The 19213-nt window shown below is 37.8% G+C and overlaps 3 protein-coding genes across 9 annotated transcripts; 1 reads left to right on the top strand and 2 right to left on the bottom strand.

Annotated features, from left to right (window-relative positions):
- Positions 1–9876: 9876 nt before the first annotated feature.
- On the top strand, positions 9877–12061 carry Pus10 (Pseudouridine synthase 10). Its single transcript, XM_011305436.1, has 3 exons — positions 9877–10193; positions 10268–10369; positions 10525–12061. The coding sequence occupies exons 1-3, from the start codon at positions 10053–10055 to the stop codon at positions 11788–11790; spliced, it is 1509 nt and encodes a 502-aa protein (XP_011303738.1). The 5' UTR covers positions 9877–10052; the 3' UTR covers positions 11791–12061.
- A 236-nt stretch (positions 12062–12297) lies between these two features.
- On the bottom strand, positions 12298–15923 carry Vps50 (vacuolar protein sorting 50). Its single transcript, XM_011305434.1, has 4 exons — positions 15635–15923; positions 13005–15433; positions 12644–12833; positions 12298–12583 (listed from the first exon to the last, which is right to left on the bottom strand). Exons 1-4 carry the CDS (start codon positions 15725–15727, stop codon positions 12473–12475), a joined length of 2823 nt encoding a protein of 940 aa, XP_011303736.1. The 5' UTR covers positions 15728–15923; the 3' UTR covers positions 12298–12472.
- A 208-nt stretch (positions 15924–16131) lies between these two features.
- Positions 16132–19131, bottom strand: PICK1 (protein interacting with PRKCA 1). 7 transcript variants are annotated; one of them, XM_011305428.1, is made up of 7 exons: positions 19026–19131; positions 18725–18793; positions 18489–18599; positions 18328–18393; positions 17729–18047; positions 17474–17669; positions 16132–17292 (listed from the first exon to the last, which is right to left on the bottom strand). In XM_011305428.1, the coding sequence occupies exons 2-7, from the start codon at positions 18763–18765 to the stop codon at positions 16577–16579; spliced, it is 1449 nt and encodes a 482-aa protein (XP_011303730.1). In that variant the 5' UTR covers positions 18766–18793; positions 19026–19131; the 3' UTR covers positions 16132–16576. The 7 variants fall into 7 exon arrangements, with proteins under 7 accessions (XP_011303730.1, XP_011303729.1, XP_011303731.1 ...); XM_011305427.1 differs by lacking the exon at positions 19026–19131 and adding an exon at positions 18911–19019; XM_011305429.1 differs by lacking the exons at positions 18328–18393; positions 19026–19131 and adding an exon at positions 18911–19019.
- Between the last annotated feature and the right edge of the window lie 82 nt (positions 19132–19213).

Below are 19213 nucleotides of genomic sequence, written 5' to 3'. Positions count from 1 at the left end.
TAACTAAAATCATCTTGTAAAAAAAAATCATAAATATCAACAAATATGTTTGGAGTAAAAAATATATATTAATTTTTGTTGCACAATTTTTCAAAAATTAGTCCAGAAACTATTATTATTTGTACGTAATTTACAGATCAATGCGATGTCGACAATAAAAAGAAAATTTTTGGTGTACGCAAGAGTCAGGTAGAAAAAGAACGTCTTAATCAATGAGCCGTGTGATTGGTCAACTAGTCACTTATCCCTTTAAACAATTGCCCAGGTGATCATCTTGTCCCTCGGAGGGATTTTGGTCACGGGTGTATCTTTCTACGTCTGCCTTATAAGAGGCGCCACGCTGAGTTTTTGACAATCTCTCCTGGACTTCTGACGTGGGATGAGACACCTGCATTGTCATTCTAACTGGGCAAACCTCAAATCAACCTCAAAAGATCTGCCTGTGCGTATGGAACTGCTCTTGATCATCTACAAAGCCATTTCAAATATTTTACTCACTTCAGAAAATATCACATGAATTTCTATCCATAAAATCTCTATAAAAATCGAAGAGTAAAATGAAAAAATCTATATTTTTATCTGAAATTGTCGTTTTAATTAAGATCCCCTGAAATTTGGGGAAATTTGATGGGAAAATAAATTTCCACTGAATACTCAAACTCTTCTATCCCCTTAAAAAATGTTTCTGAAAATAATAAATTGTTTCTCTTCATATTCTACAAATTAAAAAAATTATTCTACAATAAAATGAAAAAAAAAAACTGGTCCGAAATTTTAATCCAAGTTCCACTGAAGTTCAAGGGAATTCAAAGACAAAATAAATGCCCGGAATAAATAAAAAATATAAATTAAAAATAATTTTCGATTGAATGTTCCAACTCCAGTATAAATAAAATATTCTGTTTTCAAAAATCCTCGGAGTAACTCATCCCGAAAATGATAAATTATTATTCTCCATGTTATGAAAGAAATGTTTAAACTTTGAACTTACCCTCCCCCAGCATCCGCCCTCGTTGACGCTTTTCTTCCTCACCTACCTGAAGAAACCGCGTATTTGGAAACAACTATATGTGTCCCTTAGGTCACATCTTGGGCGTGCGTACTGGACATTCAGACATTTGCATTGAGGATCCATGAAAAGAAGCGGAAAGAATCCCCCAGTCTCTCTTTGCAGGACCACCCGTTGCAGTGTTGTGACTTGTACCATGAAACTTATTTTTTTTTTCATGATTGACATGACATCTTTTTGGACGTTTAGGACGGCCACTTCTCCTGGGCAGAAGTAATCCGGGGATTATCCCCGAATAACAATTCGCTATTATGCGGATATTATGGTCATCTTAGGGAGTCAAGAAGTCACTGGGAATTTAGCCTGGGAAAAAATTTATCTCTTCCCATGACTGAAGACAACAGATAAATTACAAATATAAACAGGAAAAAATTCCATTTCGTCTCTTCTTTCCCAATGCTGAAACATCATTAAGTAATCCCTTTTTTTACTACTTATTTTACATTGCTTCAAGTCATGATGACTATGTGGCGATTGATCAAGACTTTAAAAATGGTTAGATCTCACCGTTCTACCCGGCCAGGATTTGAACCTGAAACCTATCGGCTGTGACAGCCTTACTAACTGCGCCAGGCCACCGGACATTATTTAAACAATTCCAGGGAATTACCATTTGTTCCTAAATATCCTGAACAAAACGTCTGCATACTAATCAATGAATCTTAATTCATTATTGATAAATGCTAATACTACTGCTAATTAACAATGACCAATTATTAATTAATCTTCGACTTCAGCAGGGGTGCAGTAAAGAAAATTTGTCTCTAAAATTCGCATTAGAAATTGAGTCCCAAAAAAATATATTGACGAGTAAAACTCATTATCGTGAATAATTTAATTGAAAGAATCGTTGAGTCGAATAGAAGAATGAACATGCGACTGACAAAAGGAAAAAAAGCGGAATTTAATTTTCTCCTGGCAAGGAGGAATGCTTGTACAAATAGATAAGGAAGGAGATCGTTATCACGAGCAACGGACGGATATCGAGGATTATCCATTGTCCGATTGTATCTTCTCTGACGTCTTCTATCGGATAAATTGGTTCCAACTCCCGCAGTTTCCAATCGAGTGATTGTGAATTTTTCGTAAGTAGGTGTTGATACTTGTTTTTGAGTGGCGGTGAGAAATTTTGAACGTCGAAATGCACATAGGGGTTGGCATTATGTAATAAACCGGTAGCTCAACTCACATTGATTCATACTTCGGTGGCATTGGCCTGCAGTTGGGTACAGAGCACACACCAATCGAGAGACGGGCGGCAAATGATCGATGGCTCCATTGTGACACCGATTCCCCACCTCCTTCTGCTAACCCCCAGTCACGGCCCCTTTTTGGACCCTTTTTCCCTTTTTTTTTGCTACCCTCTCCCTCAGCTCCGGATGTCGCGTGTGTGCGCGGCCATACAAACTCGGAGGAAAAGATAGTGCCTGACACCATTTCCGAAAATGGCTGGAATTATGGAAAATTCATCCGAGGAAGATCGATTGGATTTCACCGTCTGCCATAATAATCTTGACGCTTTTTCTGGACTGGGGAAAAAATACTTTTGCCACAGAATTCATTTAGAGTATTATTTAGTTATCACCAGAAAAATGTAGGTTTCAGGAACAATCTGAATATGATTTGTATGTATTTGTTTATAATTTAAAAAGGTGTGAAATGATTTGCAAAGGTGGGCGCCGCCATCTGGAACTGGTACCCTCCCCTGCAGCTCAGGGATTTCAAAATGGCCGCGCGCTCACTTCGTGTTTTTAAACAATGATCGCAATTATTTATTGTTCCCAAATGACTCACACGTCATCATATCTTGTTTCCACCAAGTGAACAAATTTTTAAAGCCATCTTGGAGATTTCTCAGACCAGAAATATGCGCGTTCCCTAGAATAATCAAGAATTTGATTAATTTTTCAATAAAGTGCGAATAAATATCTTTGTTATTAATTTTAAAGCTGCCGAGTTGTCCAATTGATAAAATGGTAAAAATTGTAAAAATGGTAAAAATGTGAGGAAAAAAATGTAAAAATGTAAAGAAAATGTGGGGAATTAAAAGAAAAATGGGATTAACATTAATCTTTCTACTTTCGACTGCGTTATTATGAAGTTAGTTGGTACCAGCCGGTCCCGCCGACTCTGACACGTCCATTCATTAACACTTAATAACCCAACAGACGTGTTCGCACGAGTAACGAGCCTGTCATAATTATCGCTCCAACTTTATTACCCCCAGTTATACTTCTGACATGGCACTGACATAACTCTATTTCATTGAGGGATTAATACACCCCTTCCTTGCAGTTCACTTCCGTTTGTATCAATCGATAAACACCGGATTTTATTTAAAATATTGTTACGATTTGTAAATATTTCAAATGCTGTCCATCTCTACTAAATTCATGTTCCATCGGCTTTTATCATTCATTTTCGTCCGCGGCCATGTCACATAGCACATTTTATTAAATAAAATCCATTTATTATTCAACGCGGCTTCATTTTACTATATATTTATATTACAAATCTACTGAGTACTCGTCAGGTGTTAATATAATTATTAAACATACTGCAATAATTTTCGGGTCAAATTTTTTGTTGAATTAAAAATTAAAAAAAAAAAAATATCAATAGAAATAATTTTTCCGATTAATTCCGATTGTTAATAATAATAATTGTAAGGATGAATTTTCAAAGTTTTGAAGAGCTAATAGCTCTGGAACAAATAAATCTTTATTACAAAATGTTTTTTCTCCGAATCGGAAAAATCGAGTAAAATATATATTTATCAGCAGATCGCCGATGTCATTGATCGAATACCCGATAATCGATCGCCGTCGAAAGGTCAAGTCTCAATTTCCCTTATCAATTTAATTTTATTCAATGCCAAGAATAGCACTCCGTTTTATTTAATCTGGAACGAAAAAAACACTTTATCTCGCCTGTGATAAGATGAGAATGCATTCGGGAATAGTCAACCCGGGGATATTTCTTTTTGTGTCAATTAACAAAGAGGAGGAAAGTAGATATGAGGGAAATATTCGATCGAGAAATGCGTAGTTATTAAATTCTAAAATGTAAATCTTATCCGAGAAAGAGGAAAAAAAATGCTGGGCCTCGGTGGATGCATCCGACCGAAAGATTATTTTCTTGACACGAAGAGGCATATCTGTAGGTGGCCCTTACCCTCTGACTTTTTCCCACACGGACAGAAACATTCAATAAAAATGACGTATCATTTTCATAATTACGAAATCTGGAAAATTTCGCTCCATTTTTTCCGTTCTATAATTTTTTCCTGAATTTTCCCGTAAACTCCAACCGAAGAATTCGTAACAAATAGATAAATAACTATATAATACATAAAATTTATATGAAATGTACGTAAGCATTATATACAAGCTTCGATTTATTTATTTTTTATATATTATAATAATTCCACCGATTTACTCGTTAAAATTTAACTGTAATGACAAAATTCCTATTTTTTGGTAGAAATTGCAGTATTTAATTTTTTAATTAAGACCTGGTATTTCCGAGAATTAAACAATCCTGTAGTGAAAAAAATTCGTCAGTGCAGAAGTTCGTGCAAGGATTCCCCATCGTCAGACTCTAAATCATTCTTGCCAGCTCTTCTTTATCCATTAATCACTCCCGCAACCACTCGATGATTTGTCGATTTATTGAGGCCGACGAGATTCCGGACGGCTCCAGGAGACATTTCATCTGAAAGACAAATAAAAATTTTCCAGCAAGTCTCCAAAATTTCCCGGTGTGCGACAATACCACAGGATTTCCAAAAAAAAATCTGTAAAACCAATTAAGACAATTTAACAATACAATATATATTAACAATTATAATTTTCTCATTGCAGATTGAATTGAATTTTCTTTGGGGGAATCGGAGAAAAAATGAACTGAAAAATTGAATCTAGACTAGCGTACAATTCGGTAAAAATATATAGGCCAATAATTATATGTCACATATAATTTTTCAGAAGGAATTAATTTAATTTCCCTATCAAATATATACCGAATAATACATATGTATGAACAATAGGTGTGTACTCAGATGTATTAAATTAAAACACAATCAATGAACTCGAATCAATATTTCGTTATTAAAATCACACGAAGAAGAATACCGTCTGAACTCTATCAATATCTCCAAGAAACTAAAGACTAAAGTCACGAAAGAAAGAACCCTACAATATTTTCTTGTGAAACCATTATTTATGATAAATTTTTGTAATCATCATAAATCAGTTCAATATATTTCTATGAATTTTAACTTGATATTCTAACAAGTATATATGTGTGTTAATTAATATATATTGGATATGCACAGTGTTTTCCATGGGAGTATCTTACGGAGTAATTGAATGGAAGGTGTGTTGACACTGGAATATTGGCAGAGGAACGAGACGAAGAGCCGTCTGTCTGGGTCCGTCGGCGGGAAGGGACTTGGGTGTCAGATGGGCCGATATCGTCCAGGCAAAACCCAGGGCCTTCGAGAAGACCATGTACCTGTCATTTCTACGTGACCGTGTCATTCTCCTATCGTCCTTGTCCCACGGCCTACCCACATTCATAGATTATCAGCTAGTCTCAGCTCTCAATTTTTTCTCACTCTCCAACGAATTATTCCACCGTTTTTTGCTATCCCATCTCATTTTTTCAGTCTATCAAAATAATATCAATCAATATACCTTTATCTATTCATTATTCCATTCTTTTTTGCAATTCATTTTTTCATTCTTTTTTGCAATTCATTTTTTAATTTTTTTTTTTTAGGGGAAATTCTCATTTTAAAATGTCCACAAAACCATTTTTGCGCGATCCTTTGAATAATAAATAATTGATTATTAAGAATGATTGGATTTTCTTGGGATGAATGAATTTAATGAGCGATGGGAATTATTATTATTTATTGTGTGTCGTAGGATTATGCGAGTTGTCACGTAATTTTATATTTTTCTCTCGGTGCCAAGAATTTTTCAACGCGGATGTCTGCGGTCGACGGTGGAATATCCGAGGGATCCAGGTACATCATAAAACCACCGGGGATGTCCCTTGGGGAATACGGAAATGCTCTTGGGATACGTCAAGACGTTAGAGAACTGTGTCTACATGGACCCACACTTTGTGTACTTTGGATTCCCTAGAATCTCATGGCATCCCAAAGGATTCGTATTCTGAGTCACGCATTTGAAAATATTTGATTTTTCCTCGTGATATTATTTCGAGAATTTCGATTCCAGTCGGAATGCGCGCACCGAATTATCATAGCGGAGTTCAGTAGAATTTCAAAATTTCCTTTTAAAAAATTCGCGACTGCATGACCAGTCGATCATTGTTTAGCAGATGATAGAAATTAAGAGAATTCAGCATCAGGCATTTGGTGATTTCGCTTTTTTTTCGGCTTTTTTTTTGTTGCGGATGTTTTCACCCCGTGTTATGCGAAGAAAATTCGTCTCCTCGGGGACAGATACGTCAACGTAAAAAATAAAAATAAACCGACATCCTGACCTTAAAATTTATAATATTATATATCTACTCTACATCATTATTATTATTATTATTCGTTTTTATAAATTTATATTTCTTTTCATCACGATGTACCGAAAAATATTGTAAACTCGTGCAGAAAGTAATTTTTCCGCACTTGTTACGGAATATATTATAAACTCACGGACTCTTCTCTGGCGTCAGAACTATTCAAGATCTTTCACACATTCGCAGTTTTCCGTGCGACGAGGAAATGTTTTGCGCTGAAACTTTGCGCCCGAGTGTGTGAAAATGCTTTTCGTACGTTAAATCCTCTTGATAGAATGTTTCGGGTGAGTTGGTCGGGAAAAGGCCGTGGCAGTTCAGGAGTGGTTATAGAAAGTGTGCGGTGGGACGATCCATCAAAACTGCATGTCAGTAGCCATTAGCACGCTCCCACTGCGCCACCATATAATGCCATTTTTTAATTCGCGACAACCCCATGGTATTACCACAAAATAGCCGACTATTTCCTCGAATATTTTGCATCAACAGTCTCATCCCAACAATCTGCAATCTCTAGAACAAAAAATTCAAAAGAAAATACGCGCCTCGCAATCCGTTGGCAATCGGAAAGAAGTCACGGAGAAAAATTTCTGATATGTAATAATAATTCACCTTGAGGCTGACCAATTGAGAATTAAAAGCCTGAGAAAACGGAATTTTCCATGGAGTTTTCCATAAAATTTTCCCTGGACGATAATGATTTCTAAATTTATTTATCTTTATTACCATTCACTAATCATTATTTTCATCATAAACTTGATGAATTTTTATAAATGAATAAATTATATTATTATACGATTATTGTTGCACGTGGATTTATAATTATTTATAACATTTATTGAATGTAATCAAGTGATCAGTGAATTTATGAGTTATAAAAATAAAAACAGCGACAACGAAAGAATTTCCTAGAGAATTTTCGACGTTAGGTCATTTTTTGGGGAATTTTCTGGTAATTGGATGTAATTTTTTCGCAAGATTACTGACCGATTACGAATTTCTCTTCGCACATGACCCCGTTACAATTTCATTATCCCTCCAATTCCATTCCAGCGAATGTAGATCACACGTACGTTATGTTGAGAAGCAGCAGGATGAGGAGCAGAAAACGGCAGCAGCCAGCCGTCGTGGACCAACGGGCGATCCATCACCAGAGTGTCAACCACCCCTCCTCGTCGAGAAACAACTATCTATGACATTCTTCTCGCTGCCACTGCTCATACTTTCCGTTCTCCTTTTTTTTCCTTTCCTTTTTCTCTCGTGCAACCCATCCTGCTCTTATCCTCCCATAACATGCAGACCAATATGGATATGGGCGTACCTTCAAACAGGAAGAACTTTCTTTTCCATTGATCCAAGTACCAGGAGAAATCAATTTAATAACTAGCAAATTAATAATTAATAACTCAGCAATCACATTTATCCTCGGCATCGAAATGGAAGGGCAATTGCAGATACATCAGTTTGTTGATGAAAATTCGAATTGATTTATGGAATTTTTAAATTGTTAATTAATTTGAGAGTTAACTCGGAAGAATTCATTAATTCACAGTTTTCTTCAATCGAATTCAGAAAGTAAATGGAGACGTGAGGGAATTGTTAATTAAATGTTTTTGATTGATTATTGATTTATCTCGGAAGTTATCGAGTTTAGAGAGAAATGTTAAAGGACTTTTTTGTGGTTCCTGAAATTTTCTGGAAAAAAAAGATTTTGGGTATTTTCTCCTAAAATCAATGGTCTTCGGATAATTCGGTGTTCAATGAAAATGGACGATTCGGTTGAACTTGATTTTCTCTTTCCAAGAAATTGTACCCGTCGATCACCTTGGGTAATCAACTGGTCTTAATTATCGGAATGTACAGTGGAATGTAATTACCACTCGACAGATTGTTGACAAATACGGTAACAACTAAACACCCGACTAGTTTCACCGAAAATCAATCACTCCGAGTACATGTTTGTGTCATTCCATTCATGTTACGATGTCAATCTACTCAACAGAAAGGTTGATATCAATTTTATCACTAATGGATATTGATGAATAATCAAATTTCCATTAATCACTGCTCCGAGAAATTCTCGCAAAAATCCAAAAGAATTTTCTCCTCAACAGAAAATATTTATGAGAAAATTCATTGATTAATTAATTACATTCCATTCATTAATTCTTAATAATAACAATAATAGAATAAGTTAGGATTTTGTGTCCCATTTTGGCCTAGACTACCTGTTTTTTATTTTAGCATTTTATAATTATTTCATGACAGCTTTCAATAATGTTTAATGAATTTTCGAAAATTTTCGAAAAACGAAAACGGTTTATTCTTTCGCATCAATCCGATCAAAAAATTGTCAGAAAACTTGAAAAAAGCTGTGAACTTTGTCAAATTTCTGACAAAATCTAAATGAAGCAACAAAAGCTTTTATGATTTAGACTGCAAGTCTGGCAGAAGGATCTGTTGACAACGAACTGCCAGTTGTCAAGATACACAGGGAGTGGAAAAACCGTTCTGGATGGGGCAACGTACAATTCTATTTGTTGGATTATTGTGTACTGCTGCTGCGAAATCAAGTCTGACGAAGATCGATCGACAAACGTTTCAGGCGTCAACACATATAAGCACACAATATGGCAAGGGAGAAAAAAAGCCCACCCTCTTTCGGTATTATTGTACTTCAGCCCGAAAAAGCCGAAAAATTCTATTAAGATGTCGGTGGAACGAAATTAGAAAGAGTCTCGAGGTTTTTCGAAAAAATGATCGATCAGGAAAATAATTATTTCTGTCCACCTATTTTCCTTTTGACAACTAAATTTCCAACATTTATAAAAAAAAAAAAAAAACAACATATTACATTGTCATCTCTCACAGATTCATTAAAATTTCATCCATTAACATTATTTAAATCGAAGCCTGCATTGGAAAGGTAAATTATTTTTTATGATAATCACTGTCCGCAAATTTGTTATTGTTTAGTAATTTTATTAATGCAATTTCAATAAATTCGTGAGTTTGAAAAAATTTTGGATTTTTTAACTAAAATTAGAAGAGCAGTTTTTCAGGTATTATTTATTATAAAATTATCTCTTTATTTATAATTAATTTCTGTTCACCCTTCGGTTATTCTTTATCTTTAATTATATTCCTATTCAATTTAAATTGTTTCTCGTAATTTCAACTTACGTAATTTCCTAAATTACTGGAAAGTTAGTCAGTAGTCCCATCTCCCAGACCTGTCCGAAACACATCTACTAGAATTTCTGGTGTTATCAACAGCTGGAGAGATCATAACCTCAACTTCCTGGTTAATCAGAACAGCAAATTTTGAATGGAAGATTTCAAAAGCAGACGGTTCCACACGTGTTTATCTTCCCAGATAATTCTTCACAATTCCTCTCCAGCTGATTGATTCCAATCAGTTGACCAATTTCATCTCGTCACGATGGATTCCTTGACTCACGAAACAGAAATCCAGGTATTTAGGTATTTAGCAAAGATTGGGTGCTGCATAAATTGCTGTTTACGATTGATTTCTGTTCGTAATCCTGAGTATTATATCAATCCAATTGAGATTTCCAAAAAGGTGAGACAAATCCCTCTTAATAAACCTGAACATTCAGAGACTAGAATTAATCTCCTATTGATTCTCTTTTGCAGTTGAAATATCTCGACGAATCTTCTGAGATTTCCGAAGAAAACCCCTGCATCGCCTGCCTAGGAATTCTCCAACAAAATGTCAAAGGACAAGTATTGGATCAGGTAAAAAATCACAAACAACTGGTTCTAGGAGTTATTCCCCTAAAAAAAAATCTCCCAGACAAAATCCCCCTGAATTATTCCGGTGGTATAATTAACCCAATAATTTATTGATTTACCTCATTAAATGATTTCCTTTGAATAATGTCTGATTCCAGATAGCAGAAGCCATCAAGGCAGAGGACAATGACAGCCCCACGTTCACATGTGCCCTTTCAGTCCCGATGTCCCTGACACTTCGTGAAAAATCCCTGGACCTCTCAATTCGTCAGAATCTCTCCCTCCCACCAGCTGACCTCTCCCATTTGTTCCTGAGGATAGAGTCCATCAAGGACGTCTGGAAGGTCCAGATGCTCCCGAAAATCGAGTCCATGATCTCAAAGAGGTCCATCTCCGGTGGCACTCCCTCTCCCTTCCTCATAGACATTTCCCTCATCCACGATCGAGACGAAAGTGATTACGAGTACCTTCTGAAGAAATGCGATCCCAATTTTCACGAGCGAAGAAACCGAAATGTCAAGTACAGCAGAAACAACATCGAGAAAGTCCTCTCAACAATCGACACAGATAAATTCTCTGAATTCTTTCCAATTCCACCAGGAAAACCGATGGGACCAATTAAAATTGACAAAATCTCCTGCTCCCATGCTGGTGTATTCGTGGGTGGAAGGTACAACAAATTATCGAGGGAGTTGAGTCAAACACCGTGGTTCATAAATGGAGAAAAAAAAATGGAATCCTCTGTCCAGGATCTCCTCTGTGGACCACTGCTCGAGGCGATGAGGGCGGATTCCTTAAAATTCCTTTCATCCGGTAGAGAAGACGTTGACGTCAGGACACTAAACTCCGGAAGACCATTCGCTGTGGAACTGGTCAACCCGAGGAGAACGAATATCCCAGATGCTGAGATGAAAATCATCTCCGAGAGGATAAATTCGTCCACAGATCTAGTGCATTTGACTTCTGATTTGAGATTCCTCGAACCAGGGCATCTGAAAACACTCAAGGATGGGGAGAACAAGAAGTCCAAGTTTTATAGAGCTCTCTGTACAATTAAGGATTCATCCAAGAAGGGGAGGATTAACCTGGAGCAACTGGAGGGGATGAGGAACGTGAAGATAATTCAGAAGACACCAGTGAGAGTTTTACATAGAAGACCCTTCGCTGCTCGTGTCAGGATGATCTACAGAATCCGTGGCAGATGGCTGACGGAACAGGAAATTGAAGCGTTCAAGAAAAATAACCCAGATGATCTCGTTAATAATCTCTTTGTTCTGGATATTAAGACTCAGGCAGGGACTTACGTCAAAGAGTTTGTCCATGGGGACTTTGGAAGGACGAAACCTAGTCTTGGAGATCTCCTAGGAGAAGAAGTTGACATTGTGGCACTGGATGTCACGGGGATAAATCTACATTGGCCCTAGGAACAAATCAATTTCCTCCAATATTTGGTTAGTTAAATACATTTTTATTTACAATTTACGAGTTCCTTATTTAAATAGTTTTTAAATTCTTTTCAAATTAAAATTTAAGAATTCGAATTAGGTTCTAACTGCTTAAGAACATTTTTCTAAAAATAGAACACATGTGGAAATGTCTTGCTAAAATTCAGCATTGAAATTATGTGAAAAAGTAAAATTAATTGAATTCGAAAGATTTGTTAATTATTCATTTATCTAAAAAACTATCGATTTCTGGAGGAAGTGGTGAAGGAATTTTTTGAAGGCAATTAAATTTCAGATAAAAAAGGTCCTCTCGTATTTTCTCATAAATTCAATAGTTTTTAAGATCCATAGGTGTAAAACAAAACTGAAAATTCCCACTGATCACTTTAACACTTCCGTACTGAATTGATAACTTAGTGAAGTTAAAAAATAATTTTTACTTCATCATGGAATTATTCTCGATGCTTGTCTTTAAATGTATTTTACTTTATCTGTTCGTTTGTGCTGATTCTTCAATGTTTTTTTAAAAAACGTAAATTAATGAGATTCGTTTGCGGATTTTTTAATGTTTTGATCACTCGAGATGAGAGCAAATCCGAAATTCTTTTAGTTCTCTGTTTTCGGGATTTGGTTTTATTGGTGAGGACGCAGGAGATATTCGTTACCTGTTGGGCCGTTGTTCTTCCACAATAGAGATGAGTCTCTGTCTTGATTTTTTGTTGTTTTGACAAACACAGGAGACGAGACCTATGAGATGCTTCACCGAATATTCCTGAGAAAAAATTCCACCATGATTATTCAAAGAATTCATTTATAAATGTTGGAGAGTTACCTTATGCTCTTTCACCCATTCCTCAAGTGTATTTTCCGCTAAGTAATACGCCTTGATGTAGGTTTGTACGTATTCACGATGAGGCATCGGGCTCACAGACGTGATGGTCTCAAATTTGGATTTTAATTGGGTAAAATCAAGTTGCATCACCCCCCGACCGGCAACTGAGCACTTCTTAGCGTTCGATAATCTGTAAAAGTCAATAATTTTCATCTGAAAAAATATTATTTCCTCTAACAACTCATTATTTTGAGTTAAAACATTTGAATCGAAATTCAAAATTCTTCACGTGACGACGGATTTCATCCAAAAAATCACGATTTGGCGTTAATTAACAAAAAATTCAATGAAGGAAACTTACCCTTCGACAAGAGTGTGTGTTATCAGATGGCCAACATTCTCCCAAATGGCATTCTCGATGTCCCGAGTAATTGGGAGAAGATTCCCGACCTCCTCCAGCCTCCTCTTCATCTCGAGCACCTCCTCCTGGATTTTATCGACATATCCACTGTGCTGGGACATCACATCCCTGACCTCCCAGTTGACCCTCGCCATTCCTGCCAGTACTCCAGCGACGTCAAAAGCCCTGGAGACGACAGCCATGTACACAGGCTTCCTCAGATCTATAGCAGAGGCAATAGTCTGGCTATAGAACTGATTCAAAAATCCCCTGTCTTCCTTTTCCCTGATGAGTCTCTCCAGGTAACTTCTCAGACTCTCGTACTGAGCCCCCAGAAACACGATGGACTCTACTGCAACAATTCTCTCAGCCAATCCGAAGAGCCTCTTCCCATTGGATAAATCCACAGTGGTGGACAGCATGGGTTGATGAACCTTCAAGGCCCTCTTCCCCTTGGCCTCACCGTCCTCCTCCTCAGCCTCATTGGCAATCAAATTCTCCCGAATTCTTGCCAGAGTTAATTTCAATAGTGGACTGTACAAGGAATCACTGGTGATCTGGAGGTCCGATGTGAAAAAATTATGAATAGCATAAAAATAGAGCTCGAAGAATTGTATCATGCTCTGGGTGACAGTCACAGCTATTGATCTGAGAAGTCTGGACATCTGGAGGTACCTCCCACAGACCCTCAGTACACTCAAAGTGGTGTTGGTGACCATTGGCCCAGAAATTCCCTTCTTTCTCCTCCGTCTCCTAGAATTATCCTCAATCACTTCGGCCTCTTCCTCAGACGATACCTCGGAGTAGTCAGCACTAGAAATATCCAGATTCTTAGTCGCGAGAATGTCCTCGTCCATCGTCTCATCCATTCCAACGTCGAAAGGAGAGATATCGGTCTCCAGGTACCTCTGGATCCATCCAGAGACCGAGTTGTCGTGGTCACTGGAGCCATCGGGACTCCTGCAGTTGATGAGAGCTGGTCGGAGGCTCTTGAACTCCTGGAGTTGAGTGGCAACAAAGGTCGACTTGACTGGACACAATTCCCAGCCATCGTGCTCCAGGAAAATCCTCAACTCGTCGAGTCTGGAGGCGTGATAATGAGAGAAATAAAGTGAGCACTGATTTTTCATGGTCCTCTGAAGATTCTCGGTCTTGGAGTCACAAAGCTCCTCGCCAATCTCCATCAGACGATTTATAATTCCCAGGACCTGGACAAATTGCTCAAATTTCAGGGATGTCAGGTCAGCAGCTGTGAGAAATGTGCAGATTTTTATTTCCACGTCGTGCCAGACTTTGGTCATTCCATTCTCCAATTTCTGCTTGATGTACTGATTGCTGAAGGTTTCTTCGAGATTACTCGAGTGATCCGGAGGATCTGGAGGGTTGGAGTTGTGCCAGACGAGGACCTGATTATACGAGCACACGATTCTCCACAAGGATTTACTGAGGTCGATGAGGCAGTTGATCTGGGAGTCTCGAGGTATTGACTGGCAGATCTGCTTGTACTGGCGTTTTATGTCACCTCCAGAGTACGAGTGAACAGTTGCAAATGCTGTATTGAGAATTGCAGCTGTGAAGTGCATGTGCAGATTATCGATGGCTGTCTGAGTTTTTCCGAGGAGTTTGTAGGCTTCCTGGACTGATGAGTAGGTTTTATTGTCGAATTGCAGGCAAATTCGTGAGAGCGTGTGCTCCAGGGTCTCTTCTGTCTGCTCGAGGGTGTCCTGGAGTTTTCCATGGAGGGCTGCTACGCAGAGGAAGTGCTTGTAGGTTTGAGCAGCTGATTGACACTCCAGGAGAAGGGATATTGCACCTGGGTAGTTCTCCTCTTTCAGCAGCTCCTGCAGACGATCCTCTGTTCTCTGGAGTGTCTTGATTGTTTTCAAATTGGTCAAGAGCTGTTGAACTGTCTGACGTTTTCGATAGTTCGACAAAATTCCCAGGCTTGCTGTCGTAAACTGCTTCTTCGCGAGGTTTAAATCGAATCTACCTTTTCTACAGATATCCAGCACGTCTTGCAGTTGCTTCAGGAGTTCCAGGATCTCCTGGAACTCATCGTTGCATGCACTCTGCTTCTGCAGAATCAATTGCAGCACTTTTGTCGAGACCACCTGCTGCTGCTGCTTCAGAGTTTTGTAGTACCTCTCGATGTCTTTGCAGTTCAATTTTTCGGGGAGCTTTAGTAGCTCATGTCTGCATGCGTCGAAGGTACCATCTGTCTCGTAATATGATGACTCGATTGACTCCAGGATTTCTTGGTCTGGCACTGGTTCACCCTCGGTTGAATGACTCGCCTCAGATTTCACTTCGTCCTGGAAATCGTGGCGGTACGGATCGATGGGATTCAACAATTCTGGGTTCAATCCCATTGATGGGATTTTCGGTTGATTCTGAAATTCATAAATTATTGAATTTCTATTTTCTAACGCCAATGGAATTCCACCTGAGTTCATTACAACGAAAAAAAAAAGAGAAAGCCAAGAAAAAATTACTCCAGGACAATTTGGAGCAACTGAAAAAATGTCTAAATTTTTTATTTTTTCGTCGCGATCTCCTTTATATTTATTTAGTAAAATTATTGGAAAATTTACCTGTTTATTTATCAGGCCCAGAAATTTAAATTTCAGGTCCTCCATCATAATGGAGTTTTTGACTGACAGCCCGAGTTTATTGCGATCCATCATCGATCATGTAACCTTTGATGTGGGAATTAATTATATAAATGCGATATATTTTGACAGGATATGTCGAGGCACTTGTAAATATGTCATCGTCGATGAGACGTCAATTGCAGGCCATTTGACACATATTTTGGGATTTTTACACCTCTTTGGGTGGAGAGGAATGTATTGGATGACGTTTTGAGGTTGTGTGTGAGGACTTTGCATTCTACAGTTCTCCAAAATGAAGGTAATGTCGGTGGTCATGGGTAGATGGTGTACGAATAAATTTCTCGAGCCAACGAACACAAGAAATTTGAGTTGAAAATTCGAAATTTTTGAAAAAGTATCAGGGAAGCATGGAAAATCGAGGAGGTATTCACTGAAATTGAAAAATTCGAAAATTTAAAAAAAGTATCATTAGATCTTCAACTTCAATATTTATTCTCTTCCAAAACAATAGAATTCACCACTTATGACTTGACAGTAGACGAACAATCACAAACAATAATAATCCATCATATATATATTAATAAAGACTATTATATGTCTATTCCACGGTTTTTCCAACCGGATAAATTAATTATTCCTTTCTCTCTTTGGAAAACTCTTTGGAACTGAATCTTTGGCTTGGAATGTTGAAAATACGTGAATAACGAATTATTTACCCTATTTTAATTAATCAATTAATGTAACTCAGTTAAAGGTATTTAATTCCATTAATTGAATACCTTTAATTAATCAACTTCACTAATAACTAATTTTTCTATCTAGAGTTTCATAGTGCGACTTATAAATTGAAATAGAAAACTCTTTAGATTTGAATATTTGGCATGGACTGTGAAAAATATGATTTGTGACTGAAACCAAATGTTACTTAAGGTCATTGAACTCAGGCAAGAGTAACGATGTAGGTTCGCTGGTATCGAGCATGAAGACATCGTCAGAGGGTTTTCCCTGATTTTTATCCTCAGGTTCGTCTAGGTACTCGGCATCCTCATTGTCCTCGATGGTTTGCGGTCCCGTCGACTTGTACTGGAATGCAGACTGGGATAGATCGACCTCAACCGGAAAAAGTGTAGCCGAATCGAGAAGTTCTCTGGTATTTGCGTAGTACTTGGAGAGACCAGAAGCGAATTTTTGCAGCTGCCAGACGACGTCCTGGACATGCTTGTTGTCCAAAAGCTCGAGTTTCACAAGAACGTCGGCCCTTAACTTCGCAAATCTCGATCTAGCCTCCTGTCGACATCTCAGGACTAGTCGATACTCGTAATTTCCTGTTTCAACCCGGTACAGAGGCTCCTGGAGAGCTGCGTAGCTCTGCTCTTCGTCGTCCAGTTCTTTCACTTTCAGACAATATGATAAATACTCGAATTTCGCATCCGCGTATTTGCTGATTGTCAGGCGAGTGTCTGGAATCGCTTTGTGGAGGTATGTCCCTAGATCACTCAGGATTGGCTTCAGGGCTTTTAACATTGTTACACCGAATTTTTCCATCTGTCGGTGCTGCTCACCGAATTGACGAAAGGCCTCACTAGCCCGGGGCTGTGGCTCTCGGACTCCAATTGCTGCGAATGCATCGCCGAAAACTGAAATCATAAAATTACTCCACTATTGCTTCACCTATGTTCCTCCTACTTCTAATTGTTTCCTTAAAAGTTGATCTAGATTCATTGAAAAAAAAATATTCACATCTGTGCAAAATGAACAATCAGTAATTACAAAACGTTTTGAATTTCGTAAAAATGAATAACAATGAAAAACGTTCACCTTTATAAATCTGTGTTAAATCAAAAAAGGCATGCAGCATGGATTTAGCATGAGATACAAGGCCTCTGTACAAATTCTCTGTCCTCTGAAGAGCTGTCAGTCGTTGCACCAACGCATCATTGCACAAAATGGCCCTAGAAAGTCCAAGGGCATCAGCAGTTGCACTTCCCATTCCCTCAACGAGTCTGTGTTTCACCTGAAGTTGAAAAATTAAATAATTATTCTCCCATGACTAAAGCTTCATCATCTCCTTGCCTTTTTTAGAGCTATATCCAATGTTTTTCCCTGACGTGGATCGGCGTGTAATTTATTGTAATTCACACTGACTTGTGTGTCGCAGGCCTGAATCATCTTAGCCACTTCGACTTTTGTTTTTCCCTTGACAGATGCCCCATTGACGGCGCACAGCTCATCTCCTGATTGCAGAGTTCCTTCGAGAGCTGCTGGTGTGTTGTCAAATACTTGGACTATGTACAGACAGGGGCAATAAGGGGCTCCACCACCTATACTGATGCCTATTAAATTACTGCTGTCCTTGTGAATCACCACATTACCAGAGGTGATTGTCATACCCCTACAGAAACCCATTTCAATCTAAGTAAATTAATTTCACTGGGTAATCACAAAATACTTACAGAACAATTGATGAAAAAAAATATTGCATTGTGATAGTAAAAGGAATTATTTCAGGATGATTAATCTAATTCGTTAATTACGAGAATAAGCCGAAAGAGTCAATGAACATAATGAAATGAATTAAGATTTCCTGGAAAAACGTCAAACATTGAGGAATAATTAGTTGCCCAAAGGATGGATTGAAAAATATTGATGGCCAGGGGAATTCCTAAACTTACATTTGCGAAATAAACAGCTGATGGTTAGTTGGTGATGGCTGTTGTGCAACCAGTGATACCTCTGGCCTGGGCAGAGCAGTAGATGATTGAAAAGCCACATGAATCAAGACACAAATTGCATAGAAAAGATAGAGAAAAAAAAATAAAACAGAACAGCATACATGCGATCTTCCATCATGATCAGCTCCTCGGACTCAACGTGCTCAGTGAAAATATCAATATTTCCTGTATCTTCTTCCTCGATCCTGGGATTATCACTCAAATTTTTTTTACTGTTCCATGCCAACGCAAAGACGCATGCATGAACAAAATAAATACGACGAAGCACATTAACAATTGCTCGGAGCACATGGAAACATCGACAAAAACATCAGGTTATTATTAATCAGCAACTAACATTTTGTCCTCCTCGAAGAAGAAGTCGTCTTCGAAATCCATTTTGTCAGTATATTAGTCCCTCATTAATCTACAAGAAAAATTATCCTCAGAGTCATGAGAATTAAAATGAATTAAGAAGGAAGTAATATTAAACGAGTGTTAGAATAAATACTGAAGGAAGATTAACATGATATTTAAAACTTGCTTTTTCCCATTGAATGAGCTATTTAAAAGTTAAAAATTCCAATCAAATTCACGCTTTTTTCCGCCGATCCCGGAGATATCGAGTCTTAGAGGATTAGAATTTATTTTCCACGTACCAGAAAAGACGTTCCAGTGTTGTTCTTCAGGATTTCCCGAAATTGCGAGTCTGTTGCGAGGTTTTTGAGAGGTTGAGGTGAAGGCTTCAATAAGCAGTTTACATAGCGGTGGCGTCTGAACTCTGGAAAATTATCCAGAGAGTGTATGCACTTGTGAATAAGGAAGTACCCGAGAATGAAAGTGTCGA

This window comes from Fopius arisanus, unplaced genomic scaffold, assembly GCF_000806365.1.
Source record: "Fopius arisanus strain USDA-PBARC FA_bdor unplaced genomic scaffold, ASM80636v1 scaffold00042, whole genome shotgun sequence".
NCBI lineage: Eukaryota > Metazoa > Arthropoda > Insecta > Hymenoptera > Braconidae > Fopius > Fopius arisanus.
The sequence above is the reverse complement of the archived record's forward strand: the minus strand, read 5'-3'. Positions and strand labels throughout refer to the sequence as shown.

Excerpts from the sequence above, each read along its gene's own strand:
- Pus10 (XM_011305436.1), top strand. The coding sequence starts at position 10,053 with ATGGATTCCTTGACTCACGAAACAGAAATCCAGGTATTTAGGTATTTA. Across the intron at positions 10,194-10,267 it reads CAATTGAGATTTCCAAAAAG|TTGAAATATCTCGACGAATC; the intron begins GTGAGACAAATC and ends TCTCTTTTGCAG. Across the intron at positions 10,370-10,524 it reads AAGGACAAGTATTGGATCAG|ATAGCAGAAGCCATCAAGGC; the intron begins GTAAAAAATCAC and ends GTCTGATTCCAG.
- Vps50 (XM_011305434.1), bottom strand. The coding sequence starts at position 15,727 with ATGATGGATCGCAATAAACTCGGGCTGTCAGTCAAAAACTCCATTATG. Across the intron at positions 12,834-13,004 it reads ACACACACTCTTGTCGAAGG|ATTATCGAACGCTAAGAAGT; the intron begins GTAAGTTTCCTT and ends TGACTTTTACAG. Across the intron at positions 12,584-12,643 it reads AATGGGTGAAAGAGCATAAG|GAATATTCGGTGAAGCATCT; the intron begins GTAACTCTCCAA and ends ATTTTTTCTCAG.
- PICK1 (XM_011305428.1), bottom strand. The coding sequence starts at position 18,765 with ATGGATTTCGAAGACGACTTCTTCTTCGAGGAGGACAAAAT. Across the intron at positions 18,394-18,488 it reads ATCATGATGGAAGATCGCAT|GCCAGAGGTATCACTGGTTG; the intron begins GTATGCTGTTCT and ends TGCTCTGCCCAG. Across the intron at positions 17,293-17,473 it reads TTTAACACAGATTTATAAAG|TTTTCGGCGATGCATTCGCA; the intron begins GTGAACGTTTTT and ends TTATGATTTCAG.